This window comes from Abramis brama, assembly GCF_963993115.1.
Source record: "Abramis brama genome assembly, chromosome: 19".
Taxonomy (NCBI): Eukaryota; Metazoa; Chordata; class Actinopteri; order Cypriniformes; family Leuciscidae; genus Abramis; species Abramis brama.
In genome coordinates, this window is record NC_139981.1 from 29012253 (window position 1) to 29027476 (window position 15224).

The 15224-nt window shown below is 39.0% G+C and overlaps 1 protein-coding gene across 1 annotated transcript; it reads right to left on the minus strand.

Moving 5' to 3' along the window:
• Positions 1–1990: 1990 nt before the first annotated feature.
• On the minus strand, positions 1991–14963 carry etaa1b (ETAA1 activator of ATR kinase b). Its single transcript, XM_084093109.1, has 6 exons — positions 14646–14963; positions 14256–14384; positions 13289–13347; positions 13096–13202; positions 9724–11141; positions 1991–3026 (listed from the first exon to the last, which is right to left on the minus strand). Exons 1-6 carry the CDS (start codon positions 14809–14811, stop codon positions 2902–2904), a joined length of 2004 nt encoding a protein of 667 aa, XP_083949235.1. The 5' UTR covers positions 14812–14963; the 3' UTR covers positions 1991–2901.
• Positions 14964–15224: the final 261 nt, after the last annotated feature.

Consider the following 15224-nt stretch of genomic DNA (forward strand, 5'->3'; position numbering starts at 1 on the left):
ATGGACGATGCTATGACAACAACTAGCGTGGCATGGGAAATGGGAATACCATCTAATTGTCTATTGTGTAATGTTTTCTTTACATGTTCAATACCAAAAAGAAAAGTTCACTTGATATGATTTTGGCATCACACAAAAATCAAATTTCAGACTTTATTTTTTTATCCTCATGTCATTCCAAACCTTTATGCTGTTTGTTGTCTTCTTCTATGGATCACAAAAGGAAAAATGTAAAGAATGTAATGAGGGATAGTTTATATATAAATACACCATTTCACCTGCACCCAGATCTCTTTTATTTGTCAGCAAACCTTTGACATGGAGGAAGAGTACACATATTCCTTTTACTTACTACTGACACCATAACTATACAGAGCTGGGTAAGAATTAGCGAACATGTCGTTTAAGTCACTTGAAAGATTTGAGGGACAAATTTAAAAATTTAAATCGACTGATAATCTTCTCAATTTTCATCATATTAGTCCTTATATGGACACTTCATATGGACCACTTCTGGTCAATAAACTAGAAAAATACACTCTTAAATGGTGTATGAAGATGAAGATCTTTTTGATGAAATCTGAGAGATCTCTCCATTGACAGCTACGCAACTGACACTTTGATGCTTCAAAAAGTAATAAAGAAAGAAAATACAATAAAGAAATCGTAAAACTAATCCAAATGAATTGAGTGGTTTAGTCCAAATTTCATGAAGAGACATGATCACTTTATGAACAACTCTCAGATTTCATCAAAAAAGATCTTCATTTGAGTTCCGAAGATGAGCGAAAGTCTTACGGGTTTGGAATGACATGAGGGTGAGTAAAAAACGAACTATCAAAAAAAAAAAAAAACATTTTAGCGAAGTTCTTAAAATAACTTGTATGAAGAACATGTTAATAAGAACCTTTTCCCACTATAAATAACATTTTGATTAAATGAAAGGTTCTTCATGAAGTTCAAAATGAATGTATAAAATGTAATTTTATAGAAAAGCACTGCATAAAGATTCTTCAAAATAATGTTCCAACAGCGTTTTGGCATCACATGAGAGTGAGTGACAGAAACACCATTTTTGCGTGTACTCTCCTTTTAAGATCCATAATTCCCCAGGCTGTCAAAGTTCTATGGAACTTTAAACTAGGTCAGTTTTACCCATCCTAATGTTGTGAACACACAGATAACACTCTGTCAGAGCTTTCGTCAACTCCCTCTGGCTGAATTGACTCTGGTAAGTGGGGGCATGACACTACATTGGGCACTATTGAGTGAAAGGGATTAGGTGTTGTTCGTTTTTGAGAAAGCACAATGTCATCACTGTACATTAAGCTTTAAGACACCGTATTAACATCAGCTCAAGAACATTTTAGTCTCCGGACTCCAATTTACAGTTAGAGTTTCCTTCTTGCTTAGTCTGAGAACCGTTATCTTGTTTCTTCCCAAACCAACAAGTATGCTGAAATGCAAATTGCATCTGGCACCAAGACACAGTAATTTGACGTAATTACTACAGCTTGATACCAGAGTACGCTCTCGCTGCATGGCATGGATCCATCACAATAATCAGTAATTGCTCTCCATTTTTTGACGCAAAAATACAGAAACACCCATTACTCTGTTCCACAGCAGCTTGATAATGCCACATTACAGAAAAATCCTTCACCAACTTCTATATTGTATGAACTCAACACCTGTAGGGCCCAGCATTTTCATCATCTGCTTGGGATAAATTGTAGTCATCATCATAACCATAATCACAGTAATAAAAAAGTCCTCATCCTCTTGCCAAATTACTGTGGCATTTGATTTACAGTAATTGTGCGGGAGAGGAGGGGTGGGGTTACGCTACAATACGCTTTGCTGCGCCTCGACCAGCGGAGTACAAACACGCACACACACCTGTGTGGCTTCCACCTGAGAAGGGCCGGATCCCAATGATATGCCGACATTCCCCGAGGCACACAATGACTAACATTGTGACATACAATAAACCAGGTGTGGATGGGCTTTTTTATTATTAGCATAGAAAATGACATTTTTAAAAGATTACATTTTAAGAGCATTACACATTAAGAAGGTAATTAGTTATGAATGAGGTTTTGACATCTGAACTGCTATTTCTGGATGTAATTATCGATTAAATATGACTGATAGAGACTCAAAGATTGCAGTCAACATTCAAAATGTTTTATTCAAGACTTTTGGAAGCAACAATACACTGTAACTTTTGCTGCTTCTTTGTTTGCTTTTTTTAATAGTGACATAATTGTGTTTAACAAAAAAATATGTAACAAAGACAACAAAAAACATCAAGATCTCCAGGATCTTTAGCTTGATTGATGAAAATTCAAGTATTTTTTTCCCATTAACAACAGGTATGATCAGAAGACTAGACCTAATACTGACCAATTGAAAGTGACCTTACATTTGTAACCGCATATAATGAGGCATAATCCGAAGTCTGTTCCTTTTCTTTCACGATTCAGATGACACATGGTTAGAAATGCTTCATCAAATTTTGAAAAAAAAAGTGTGAGGACTTGCAGACATCAGCCATAAATTTTACTGACAATACTGGGTTGTAATAACGGAACCATAATGTGCGAGAAATTGCTTTCTTTTGTAACTCCAGCCATTTAGTTTGGCAGTTAGACAGATATGACACTGCAGTACATTATTCAGAAAAGCATGAGAAATCTTCAAGTAACATTTCCTTCAAAGAGACAAATTAGTGTTCAACTCTAAATTAGTAATGGATTTGGAGGACTGAAATATGATCTCCAGGCTATACGCTTCCCAGCCTTCATTGCTACCATTACTGTGTCATAATCACATAATTTAGTTCTTTACAGGCCAGAACATCCCTGACATTCAGTTCAGCACAAGCTTCTCTGTGGTGTCCTATGTCGGGGTTCCATCTTTTTGACTCGCCTGCATCCGTAATCTCCTTCTCGCAATCGCTTCCTGTTTCTTCCTCTCAATCTCGGCAGCTGAACATTTGGCTGTCGTATGGGATGAAATAAAAACTGCAAAACAACAACAAAAGTTGGGTTACGGTTCTGTGGAATGTAACTGGGACATGTAAATCTTTTAACTCTTGAATTGTAATCTCGGAGTTTCAATGTTTAATTCAGCCCTCATAAACTTTTTCTATAACAGCAAGTACATTAGAAGACAGTCAGAGCCAATGTGATAGTTAAAGGTGCCCTAGAATTTGAAATTGAATTTATCTTGGCATAGTTAAATAACAAGAGTTCAGTACAAGGACATGACATACAGTGAGTCTCAAACACCATTGTTTTCTCCTTCTTATTTAAATCTCGTTTTTGAAAAACACCCCTGAAAAATAGGCGAATCTCCACATAACACCGACTGTGACGCAACAGTCGGGGTAATTAATATGTACGCCTCCAAAAATTTGCATATGCCAGCCCATGTTCAATACCAGGCGGAACTGCGCCCTCCCAGGATCTAACGTTACCTAGGCTACTTTCACTTTTAAAAATTCAGCATAACCACGCGCACGCGCGATCTGCTTGCAGTCGTCGAGATGGATGCATGTGTGTGGGAGAAATTTGGAGTTATCTTAAGAAAATATTGTGAAAGGCTTATTTGCTGCATGCATTTTCGTGTTGGATAGCTGCAAATGTGGAACTTCATCGCCGAGGAAGCACGCAGATAACTGTGGTAACAAACCAAGCCGTTCTATCGAACAGTATTTTTCAAATTTAACACTGTTAAGTATGTGTGGTGTGCAGGGCATGTTTGAACCCAAAATTGTCAGATGTAGGCTAGACGAAATTGCGTGGCAGATATAGTGTTGTAGCCGCGTCTGTTCGACTGGTAAAATGTGATAAGGCTACTCAGTTTTGTGGTAACGTTAGCCATGTTCTTCATGTACCAGCCTTTTTACAGCTTCGGCTGAAGTTGTCCTTGTGTTAATTGTCGTGTAATAACTTATGTATGACCTGGCAATAAACATTTTTGTAATTGTGTCTATAATGTGATTGGCTAAACTTATTTTATTTCGGGTGCGGGTCGGGTGTCGGTTCTATTTTAAGCGGGTCGGGTGTGGATTTTAATTAGTGCTGCTGTCGGAAAACGGGTCGGATGCGAAGCACTGCGGGTACGGATTTACAAATTCGGACCCGTGCAGGACTCTGATGTACGGTTGAACGCCTAATCTCTCCATTGTCACGCTGGACATCAGGGACCTGTTTGCTGTCACTCTGAGCTACTGTTATGAGCCCGCAGTGAAACAGCCAATCAGAGCAGAACTCCTCATTACTATTCATGACCCTTCCAAATAAGGTAAAAACCATAGACTGTAAAAAATATGGACAAAGCGTCTGTGACGTCACCCATAGACTTTCTGAAGAACGGTTTTGAAGCCGTTTATGGGGGGTATGGGCGGCGCCATCTTGGAAAATCTTGGGAAATCCTAACCCCGCCCACCTTCTGACGCAGCGCGCGTCACTCAGCTCACTCTGCTACTCTGGTTATCTCTGTGTATATTTTAGGCAACGAAATATGTTATAAAACACCATACTAACTCTTTTCGTTTTCATTTAAAGAAATCTTAAACATTATAGCCACACAAATGTGGTTCAGGCAACGCGTATTGATTATATTCACTGCACATAACGTTTGCCTATTTATAAAAAAACAAAATATAAAACACAAACCTGCCTCTTTTCGTTTAAAATATAATATAAAAATATTAAACATTTTAATATGGTCCAGGTACTATGTGCATTTGTACTAAACAACAGATTTTGCAGTAAACAACATTACAGATCATCTTTGTTGTATTAAAATTTAAAATGACAAAACTCAACCCAGTCTCTTTTTGTTAAATTTCAGTTTTATCAATATTAGCCATTATAAAAGTATAAGTAAAAGGTATAAGAAGCTATACAAATAAAGCAAACAATTCAGTCAAACATACAAAGTCAGCGCTCTAGTCTAACCATACAACGGTAAAGTTAAATAGCTTATAAAGTTATGAAACTTCCCCTCAGCCAAAACGATTGCCCAGGGAACAAATTATAGATTCACGAGACCAAAAATCGCCCATTAGATATAGACAAGACGAATTATATCTCATGTTTAACCACTACAGAGACGCCAGAGTCAGCGGCAAACGTCAGAACGACTAGCCGAGGAAAAGCTGTACCAGGCGGGGTGCATGAGCGCCGAGCGCCCGGTCATCGCTGGATCTCACAACTGGATAAAATTTTCATAAATCTTTAAATAAACCACAGATTTGAGCTTTAAAGGGACACTCCACCCATTTGCACTAAGCTTTGCATTGTTAGAAACCCAGTCATACTATTGAATGGTCGTGCAACACTCTCTCATTTTCCCCTGAGACGGGAGAAATCCGTTATTTACCTCTTACACTTCCTCCCACAATGACGCAAAAATAGTGTAAGAGGGGGGGATTTCTGTTGAGACTACAAGCACTAGTTCCTCATCTCTCCAATCTTTCCCAGGGGCGGGACCCGCTCACGCTACAGACCTATTACAGATCAGTGGGTGGGACTTTACTCTCTGAAACTGAAAGCAATATCCTCCATCTTGTTTGAAGCTAAGCTAACAGGCGCTGTGGAGACAGATGTAAAGTTATGACAATAGCGGAGGAAAGTACTCAATATGATTTCGGAAGTCTGATGCTTGAATCAGGTGTTTGTGGCTACCTTTACAAGCCGCATTATAGCGAAGAGCAGCCGAGGCAGAAGACCTGCCTGCCGCGGACGAGGAGCCCAGACTGGCTCGAGTTAGGGCGGACTGGTGGCGCCGGTGATCTCACTATGCAACTACGAACACAGAGATAGAGTCCGTCTGCGGCAAAGAATTTCAACGATGACAATTTCACCTGGACGAAATCTCTGAATAAGACGAGGACACGGACGTTTGTGTTGTGAACTATCCTAGTTTCGCACTGCATATGTTCTGACTGAACATCCCGGTACCATACAATAATTCACCTTTTCGAAAGAAATAAAAACGAGGAGTAATGCACTAATGAGTTCGCCAACTAACTAGACATTTTGTGTGAAATGAATTTCAAGCTCTGGTGGTAGCTAGCCTTGTAGACGGAAGAGTGATTTCTCTTATATGCAGATATGTGCTGTTCTGGATTAGTGGGAGTGGCTTGTGGAGCTGTGCAATGTGGTGCATTGTGGGAGTTGTTGTCTTTCATACAAATGCATCCTGAAGTTATTTTTTGTCTTTCCTCGGTCACGAAGGCACCAAATTCAAAATTTATTTTACATTTCGACTACATATATGACCCACTTTCAATAAAAAACAATGTTCCTATGGGTGGAATGCCCCTTTAAACAACTACATTCTCTCCTGAAAAACTCTTAAAACTACATTTCATGATACAGAAACAGTAGTATTATATTTCAACTGTGTTAAAAAATGGCGCTTCTTATGTTGTCATTCTCCTTCGCGCAGCCTAAGCGGTCAATCAAGCTGTCAATCAAAGTTAACCACACCCTTATTTGTCATACATTTTATATCTAAATACGATCTAAACTAACGAGTTAGAAAAAAAATTCACAGCCCTCATGGTTGTCAGGCACTCGGAACCTATCGAAAAATACAATAAAAGTCCATGGGACCAACCTGTAAAAACATGAATTTATGCTGTGAAAACGGACATTTTAACATTGGGGCTATGGACATTTGCTCCCTTTTGGGACCTCGCCCTAGCGGATTTTCGATGTATTGCAGTTTTTCGCACTTCCGGGTAGGCTTCATTTTTCAGATTAGAATGTTGCCGCTTGGTAAAAACAGACCATTTCATTCTAGGGCCAATTTCTAGGGTTGAAAATGGACCTGTAAAACCATATATGGACATTTTAAATGCCCTTAAATAAGCCATACCCTCTATGTAGATATCAGAGACAAAATTAAAATATTATTTCAACACATTCTAGGGCACCTTTAAAGTACAAGTTCATCCCAAAATAAAAATATAATTTTCGCATCCTCATGTCTTTCTGCAGAGGAAAAATATTTGAAGGATGTTTTTCATTGCTCTTTTCCAAGGACATAATCAAGTAGCGCTGAGTTAAAAAAAAAGCTTTTTCGATTCTCATTTTTATGAACCGATATCAATTCTTAAATCCAGAGAATGTCTCTTTTAATCTAATTCGCTTTACTACTAGTTATAACACAAAATAAACATGAATGAACACCAGAAGGTAGCCTATGTTGAAAGATACAATACAACTTCCTGAAATCTGTATTGGGTGAACGCTATGCGAAACTTTTCTGGGAGAACGCAAAATTATTGAAATAGCCACACTAAATCTTTGTGAGAGAGACACACTGAAAAACATTTACACTGAAAATATTCACTTCCTTTGTAGCTCTAAAATTTCAGTCACCAGGAGTCCTGCTAGGTTTAATGTTAAGGACACCAACGGCACTGGAGTATCTCACAAACATTCAAGAACAGCCATGTTGGAGTATGTGCAAGTGAATATAAGATTTAAGAGTGATGCCAAGGCCAATATTTTCAGTTAATAATCACTTGGGCCCAGTGTTAAAGGTGTTTTTTTTTTTGCCCTAATTTTGTCAAATTTCATAATTGATGAAATAAATGAATGGAATAGCACTGGGAGCACTTCGACTCGGCGCAGTAAAAAGTCACGTTGGTTCTAATGACAGAAGTGAGAGGGAGAGTGACTTTTTACTGTGCCGAGTCGAAGTGCTCCCAAGTGCTATTCCGCCATACATTATAGTTATCCTTTTTACCCGCTTAGAAAAGCGCCACGTTTTATTTTGTGTCACCCTACTTGGTCGTGTAACTACTCGTGTAACTGTATTTAAATAGGGAAAACGTGGAGGTGTTTGGTCGCTTCTAACTTCATCTCTGTTTGGATCCTAATGAATGAACTGGGCTAAGCTAAGTGCTATCAAAGTGTCGCCGCGCGCCAGACCGATCGAGTGCACGCACTGAGACGAGAGACGCATGTATCAACTCGTCTTAGTTAAACGTACAGTATGGAATTTTTTCTCAACTAGGGGTCGCTAACCTATTTACAATAACAAAGGCGTAGTTTGATGACGCAACATTTGCTAAGAATTATGGATCTTGTCGTCAACGTCAAGCCGACCGATCTAATAATGTTTATGGATGACTGAATACATCGATGTTTTTATCATGACTGTGATATGAAGCAGTTCGGGATTGCTAAGAGACAGCTATCAGCTCCACAAGCGACGCGAGTCCCGCGGATATAAAAGGAATATGGACATTTCATTCTACCGAACTACACGCGAGTGCAGAATTACTACTCACAGGTCAGTTTATTAGACAAATTAAACTTGTGAGGTAACGCAGCGCTGTTTCACTTGGTCTAACATTACACTAGCACACTAAACTGCATTTGAATGTGTTGAAATGTATGTGTTAACGTTAGTTTGTCTGTATGAGACTAGCAGTAAGCTAGATCAACATTAGAATAACATACAGATCATATTCTAACATTGTATCATTGTTGAACTATATAACATTGATTCGTTTTATGTAAATGTGCTCTGCTCACCTGTTTAATAAAGTACATGTAGGAGCAGTCGAGTCTCGGACGTGGAGCTCTCGTTTATATACTGTCTATGGGAGCTCTCGGCATCTCGAAAACACTGCGCTGATATTGATTCTCGTTTTAGTTCTCCTTTTTTATCCAAAGTCTGCTTGCCATGGTCCATAATGTTTGAACGAAACAACAACTGCGTGCAGATAGACATTGCGAACTACAGTGGTCCACGTCTGTCGTCTTGGTTACTATCAGAGGGCTCTAGTTCATAGCTCTGGTTACCATGGCAGTACAAGCGGAAACCAGGGACAACGCGGATATGACGCCATTGACTGCGACAAAACGGAAATAAAGAATCGTGCCGTGTCTTCGAATTAAATAAAAATTTCTCCTGGTTTGAAAGTTGTTGGAAACGGTCGGGATAATGTAAGTACACAACTAAAAAAAAAATATAACATAGATATAGTGATTTTTGCTATTTTTAAAGCAAAAAAGTTACATATTGTGCCTTTAAGGGAATAACAGTTTAATATGAAAAAACGGTGGAGTGTTCCTTTAAGTGCGATTACATGGAAAGGTCAGGTCAGGTTCCTTTATTTGTACCCGTAGGTAAATTAAGTTACAGAGAACAAGTTTAGGCTATTTCTCAAACATATAAACGATAACGCCATACAAACACTAAAATTAAGTGCGATTAATCATTCAGCCCTACCCAAAACACACCTAAAACATACATTATATATATATATAAAAAATTATTTTTTATCAGCGAGAATATATATATATATATATATATATATTCTCGCTGATAAAAAATAATTTTTTAGCAGTTAAAGATTTGGAATGTACTATACATATAATGTACAAATCTATTGGACTACTTTTAAGATAATTTTATGGTCCTTTGGTTTGTGCTTTCGTTGAATTGTAAAAGAGCATTGTGAATATTCTTGAGAAAAATTCTCATTTTCCACGGAAGAAAGTCATGCGGGTTTGGATCAACATGAGGGTGAGCAAACGATGACAGATTTTTCATTTATGTTTGAACTATTCTTTTAACAGGTTAAGCAAACTTGCCTATTACAGTCATCTCCTGTAGGAGTATTCTATGATGCAATTTCAGAGCTAATGTGCTGCAGGTGCCAGTGCCACAACGTACAAAGCTTACCTTTGTTGGTTAGCGTCATGGAGTCCGACAGATGTCTTTTGAACGTGTAATGGTGGGAGTTAGAAGTATTTCCTACGGTTGCGCTGTGTGGCATAACAGTCTTTGAGGTGTCCATGGATCCGGCAGAACCAGGCCTGGATCCTAAGGCACTTTTCACTTGATTCGATTTGTTTTGTGCATGTCCATAGGGTTGAGCACTATGACTCCCTAATACAGAGCTGGAACTTTTAGTTGTCGGTAACACACCGTAGCCCTGTTTAAATCCAGAGCTGCCACTTGTACACGGTACTGAGTTTGAGCGAGCAAATACGCGTGTGGATTTTGTGGGTTCTTGTGGTTGGCCCCTGCTATTGATGCCCATGTTCTGAGAACAAATGGTGTCAGAGGAAGGTGCTTTAGTTGCAAAGCTTCTTGATTTGTCATGTGCAAGATTTTTGTACTTTTTGCTGCATCTTTGCTGTTCTTGACTGGCCGATAACTTTTCCACATCATCGCAAGCCTGAAAAAGAAGATCATCGTCGTCTTCGTCATTCCACAGACCATCGGAATCAAACAGAGACTTCATGTCCTCCTCTGAAACCCCATCAAACTGAACAGACGAGGACTGACTTGAAACTCCACCATCTTTGGTCATTCCATCAAGCTCTCCTTGTTTTGTACCCTGGGATGGCTGTGTTGGCTGTTTTTCTTGATTCACAGGTGAAGTCTTTAGCAGCTTCTCAGTAGTGTGATTCTGGACAGAAGCAGGTGGCTTCAACCTAAAAGTGCTTCGATTAGACGTTTTGACATCAGGAAGTGTCTTGGTAAAGGTGCTGCTTTTGCTGGTGCTCTGTTGAGTTTCAAAACAGATGTTTCTGCCATTAGATACAGAGGGATTAACCTTGGCCTCAAAATTACTTTTCTTAGAGCAAGACTTGGACTGAGCAGTGCTCTGTTTCTGAGCTACATTCAAAGACACTGGGTTCTGTGTCATTTCCAACACAAATGTGTCATTCAGAAGGTCATCATTTTCCCAGTCATCATCAAACTTCGCCTCAGTAGCTTTAGGTGCGTCCACAGGAGCATTCTTGATTGCTGCAGAACTTGACCTCTGTCCAGCCTGAGCTCCAGCTTCAGTACTGCTTTCTGGTGTGCAGTTTGCTGATGGCGGGCTCAGTCTCCCACTTATGTGCTGAGTGGGACCATCAAACAGTGCCTGAAGCTCTTCCTCTTCCTGGCGGGCTAGAGATGAGCAGCCAGGTAGTTGTTCCAACGAGACCGGGATGGATGTTGATCTTTCTGTAGTCGCTGTACCATCACTTTGTAGCTTGAGTTTATTTCTTTTTTCTGTGCTCTCCTGTTGTTTCTCTTTGTCCTGACGAGTCATATTGATGTCAAACTGCTTGGCAAGTTTCTTGAGGTCCTCAACATTGCTCTGCCTAAAGGAAAAAGATGAGGAATTAATGTAAATCTGAAGAATCAAAAATCTCTGATATTAGTGTGTATGCCAAAACAAACTAAGGGTGCTCTGATTGATTGGGCACTGAATGTTATCGGCCGATTATAGCTTTATATAGTTTGATCGGTGGTCTCTATAAAGGCTGATCATATGACAAAATTCGCGAGACAATTTTTCTACGCACAGCTAAAAATACTTCAGTCTGGCATTTCTACCAGGCGTCTGAAAAGGATAATAAATTTGCAACGTCTTGGCAGAGAGTGGAGACATTGCAGCGACAGCAGCCCTAAAGCAACGACAGCAAGAAACTAGGGCTGTGATATTTTAGCGCATTTCTTTCCTTCACAGCACATTCCTTCCTCCCTAAAAGTACAAACTTGACGTCCAGATCAGCTGGATCAGTGATTGTCGTAAAATACAGTCTACTGTTTCTAAACTGCAGAACATGTTCGATAATAAAAAAGAGTTTCCAAAACTGCATGAAGCCACGAAACTGATACTGTTCCGTTAGCTTTCTGTGCGCGCTCTTCAAGACGGAGTGGAACCGGGACAATTAAAGTGAACTTTGAGCTTCGGGTTCGCCGCCTAAACAGTTAAATACACACAGAAATATGTCAAAATGCCCGGCTTAGTGAGTATTCACTTAAACACCGTCAGGTTATGTCTTATCTGAGCATAAACAGTTGGGAAATAAGTCGCATATGTAACAGAATATTGGATCCATGCATTCCATCTTAAAGAGACAGCAGCGTAATATTCCTGCTGACGTTTGTGTCAATGTTAATAAACAAAAGACAGAAAAATTCACTCACTGCTATTTAGAAGATTTAGTAGGATTAATCTATATTTAATGTATACAGAGGAGACTATGCAATGTTTTACATTTGATTACTTTCTGTTGATAAAGACTGTTCTGTTTTTTTATTATTATTATTTATTAAACAGGAATGCTATATTTGTTGAGCTCCAAGTTGTTTCTAATCACCTCTAAGAGAGGGAATGGAATATATTGCACGTTGCCTGCCGATAAATAATGAGTTTAGGCTTTGGCTTTGATAGTCAGTGTTACTGGTGTGACAGTGTTCAGCCGCACCACCGGTTACATCACTTGCCCACTGAGGCACCTCCCCACATCCTCGTTTTGACTCTTTTATAGTAATCAAAATCATTTAGTTCAGTTAGAGAACAGACGCTACAACTAAAAACTGAACGCGTATGGTCAATTCAGCGTGAGCCGAACAAGACTCGCAGCCCGGATCATCAGCAGGAATCAGATTTCACCTCACTCTTGACTGACAAGAGGATGGCGGAAGATTTGGTTTCAAAGCGAAATGTAAAAACAACTATTTAAGCGAGTTTGTCATTGCACTGTTTTGTTGTTGCGTTTTTCATTAAGAATAATGAACTCACCATTCAAGCAATTGCCGCTAATTCCAAAGTTGAGCTTCCATAGGAATTAATGAAAGCGCTCACTCTGCGCCAGTGGACACACACCGTAAAGGATTTAAAAGAGAGGTGGAAAAAGAGGGAAAAGTACCATATCCGTACCGGTTGGCCCGGATCGGCACGGAAAGGAACGGTTAAGAAAAGAGAACGGTTTGGCCCAACGGTGGAAAAAACGGCTAAAGTGGATTCGCAGCACTGAAAACAGCATCTTCTCTCCATGTTGGCAACACAAACCAAACTCTTACAGTCTCAGCTACAATTGTGACAACACGATCTTCATGTTTTCTAATCTTATCTCCACTTTTTCCACTTTTTTCAAAGTCACTGTGAAATGGGAAACCAGTGGTAAAATTGAAAAAGATGGTGAAGACAGTCATACAGTTGCAGCATATCTGACAGGTAATAAAGACATTTTATGCATGATAGTCAAAAAAAGGGTTGCGGCACACTTTAAGGATTGAGCCCGTTAGTGATCAGAGGACACGTACCGTGCTGAGATTCTCCTGACTCTGGGCTGTCTGATCTCTGGAGTGCAGGGTATGGCACTGTCTCCAATCCACTGGAGCACTGAGTCCCTTTCTTTAGACTTCTCAACCTTAAACATAGTATAACTATTAGATTAAAATTACCATTACATACATAGTTTCCATTCTATATGGATATGTATTGTTCAATACTTACTTTTGGTGCAATCCTATTGACAATTTCTGATATCTCAATGACTTTTGCATCTCCTCCTCCTGTGAATGGTTACAAATATTTAGTACTGATACTGATTAAGAAAGTGACATTTATCTGTTTAAGGTGGTATTATGTACAGTGGCAATCCACTTACAAATATATCTACAGTTGGAGTTTATACGACAATATACAAAGATGGAGTAATGCAAACACACAGAGCTGGATGTAAAAAGCTTGTAATTTTTCAATTTTGAACTTCAAGTCAGTGTGAACCGGAAGTTGCAACCGACTTTGCTTCAGTGTTGTCGTGAGATTTTCAAGTGAAACGGAATATTGAATAGAGGGCAGGGTTTTATTTTAGCGCACCTCCTCTCTATCCCTCGCTCATAGAAGACTGATGGTTGGAGGAAAGTGGTTAAGGATATTCCAGCCAAGCCATCAAACTGACATCATCAGAGAGGGAACGCCATTCCAGAGCAGAAGCACATTTTTAGATTTTGATAAAAGATTATCACAACAAACTAGTTTTTTTTTCCTGTGTATTAACTTGCATATCTCAATGACTTTTGCATCTCCTCCTCCTTAATTGTTCACCACAAGAATAGTAATGTGCACTAACAAAGTAAATAGTGTAAAGTTTACTTTCATGATGACTTTAAGTTTTATGTAATGTACAACTGTTGCTGCACTGTCACATCATTAGTTATGAAAAATATTTTTTTGCATCCATAAAATTAATAGGAAAATCAAATCTAGTCTTTTATTAATGTTTTTTTGTTCATTTAAATCAGATTGTTCAGTAATAGACATTACCAGACAGTTATTTAATATTTAAACAATTAATTGAATTGACGAGGGGGAAAAAACATGCCATATGTAAAAATTTTGCTCATACCACCAACCCTTAATCGCTACACAAGTGATTGAAAATAAATAAATACCGACTAAGTTTCATGATCACACTTGCCATTCACGTTTTGCGTGGGTGAGTTGGGATCCCAGATGATGTCTTGCGGAGATTCAGTCTCATTAGGCGAATCTCCGCTGTAACAACCGTTGAATCTGATTCTTGGTCGACGTTTTGGGGTTGTAAAATCTGAGAATTAAGGTAAAAATGTCAACAACACTATACTTTGTATGAAAAAAAATCACGTGGACACTAACAAGTAGCATCATGAGTTTTTGGACATGTACCACTGTAGAATAACTATTATTTGAAGCACACTGGAGTGCCATGCAAATAACATTATACATTAATATCGTTCAGTCGCACGGTAATACACCATGACACTGTAACAGTAAGTTACTTCTGTAAGGATAAACAGCTGCTTTCCGATCTGGTGTCTTACAAACTTACCTTTGCGACAGCTGTATGCAGTGTGATAAGACGGAGACTGTGACTGTTTGAGTCCGATCATTCGCGTCTTTGTTTTCACTTTATTCTGGGAAAGTTTGAGAGTTCTGCTCTGATTTTCTCTCGCATCTGAGATATGTCGCACACCGATGTTTCTCTTGTCGGTCATGGTTTATTTGAACTAATATGAACAATACCGCTTCAGTAGTCATAACTTGGTTGAAATAGCAACAAAACGTTCGCGATATTTGGTTTAAACACTGAAAGTGTTTGGCTACTCAGGTAAGAGTGCTCTCCTGATCGTCGCCATGTTTTCTGTACATTTACACGAAGACGCGTCTCTGATTGGTTCTTGGCATCTCGCGACATCTCGTGAGACTTTACATTCTCAATGCACTTTTTGTTTTTGTTGTCCACAAACAGTTTGACGGTGACCACGTACAGAATTCAGTACAAAAGTATATTTTAAATATTAAAACCAATTGTCGGGGGCGTAAGAAAAATAATATTAAGGAAATTAAAATAAGTAACTTAGGCCTAACAATGAACAAACTATCCTGTAAATGTAACCTAAGTGTAAGG

Coding starts and splice junctions, on each gene's coding strand:
- etaa1b (XM_084093109.1), bottom strand. CDS start 14,811: ATGACCGACAAGAGAAACATCGGTGTGCGACATATCTCAGATGCGAGA. Junction 14,385..14,645: donor TGCATACAGCTGTCGCAAAG/GTAAGTTTGTAA, acceptor CTTAATTCTCAG/ATTTTACAACCCCAAAACGT. Junction 3,027..9,723: donor CATGACGCTAACCAACAAAG/GTAAGCTTTGTA, acceptor GTTGTTTTGCAG/TTTTTATTTCATCCCATACG.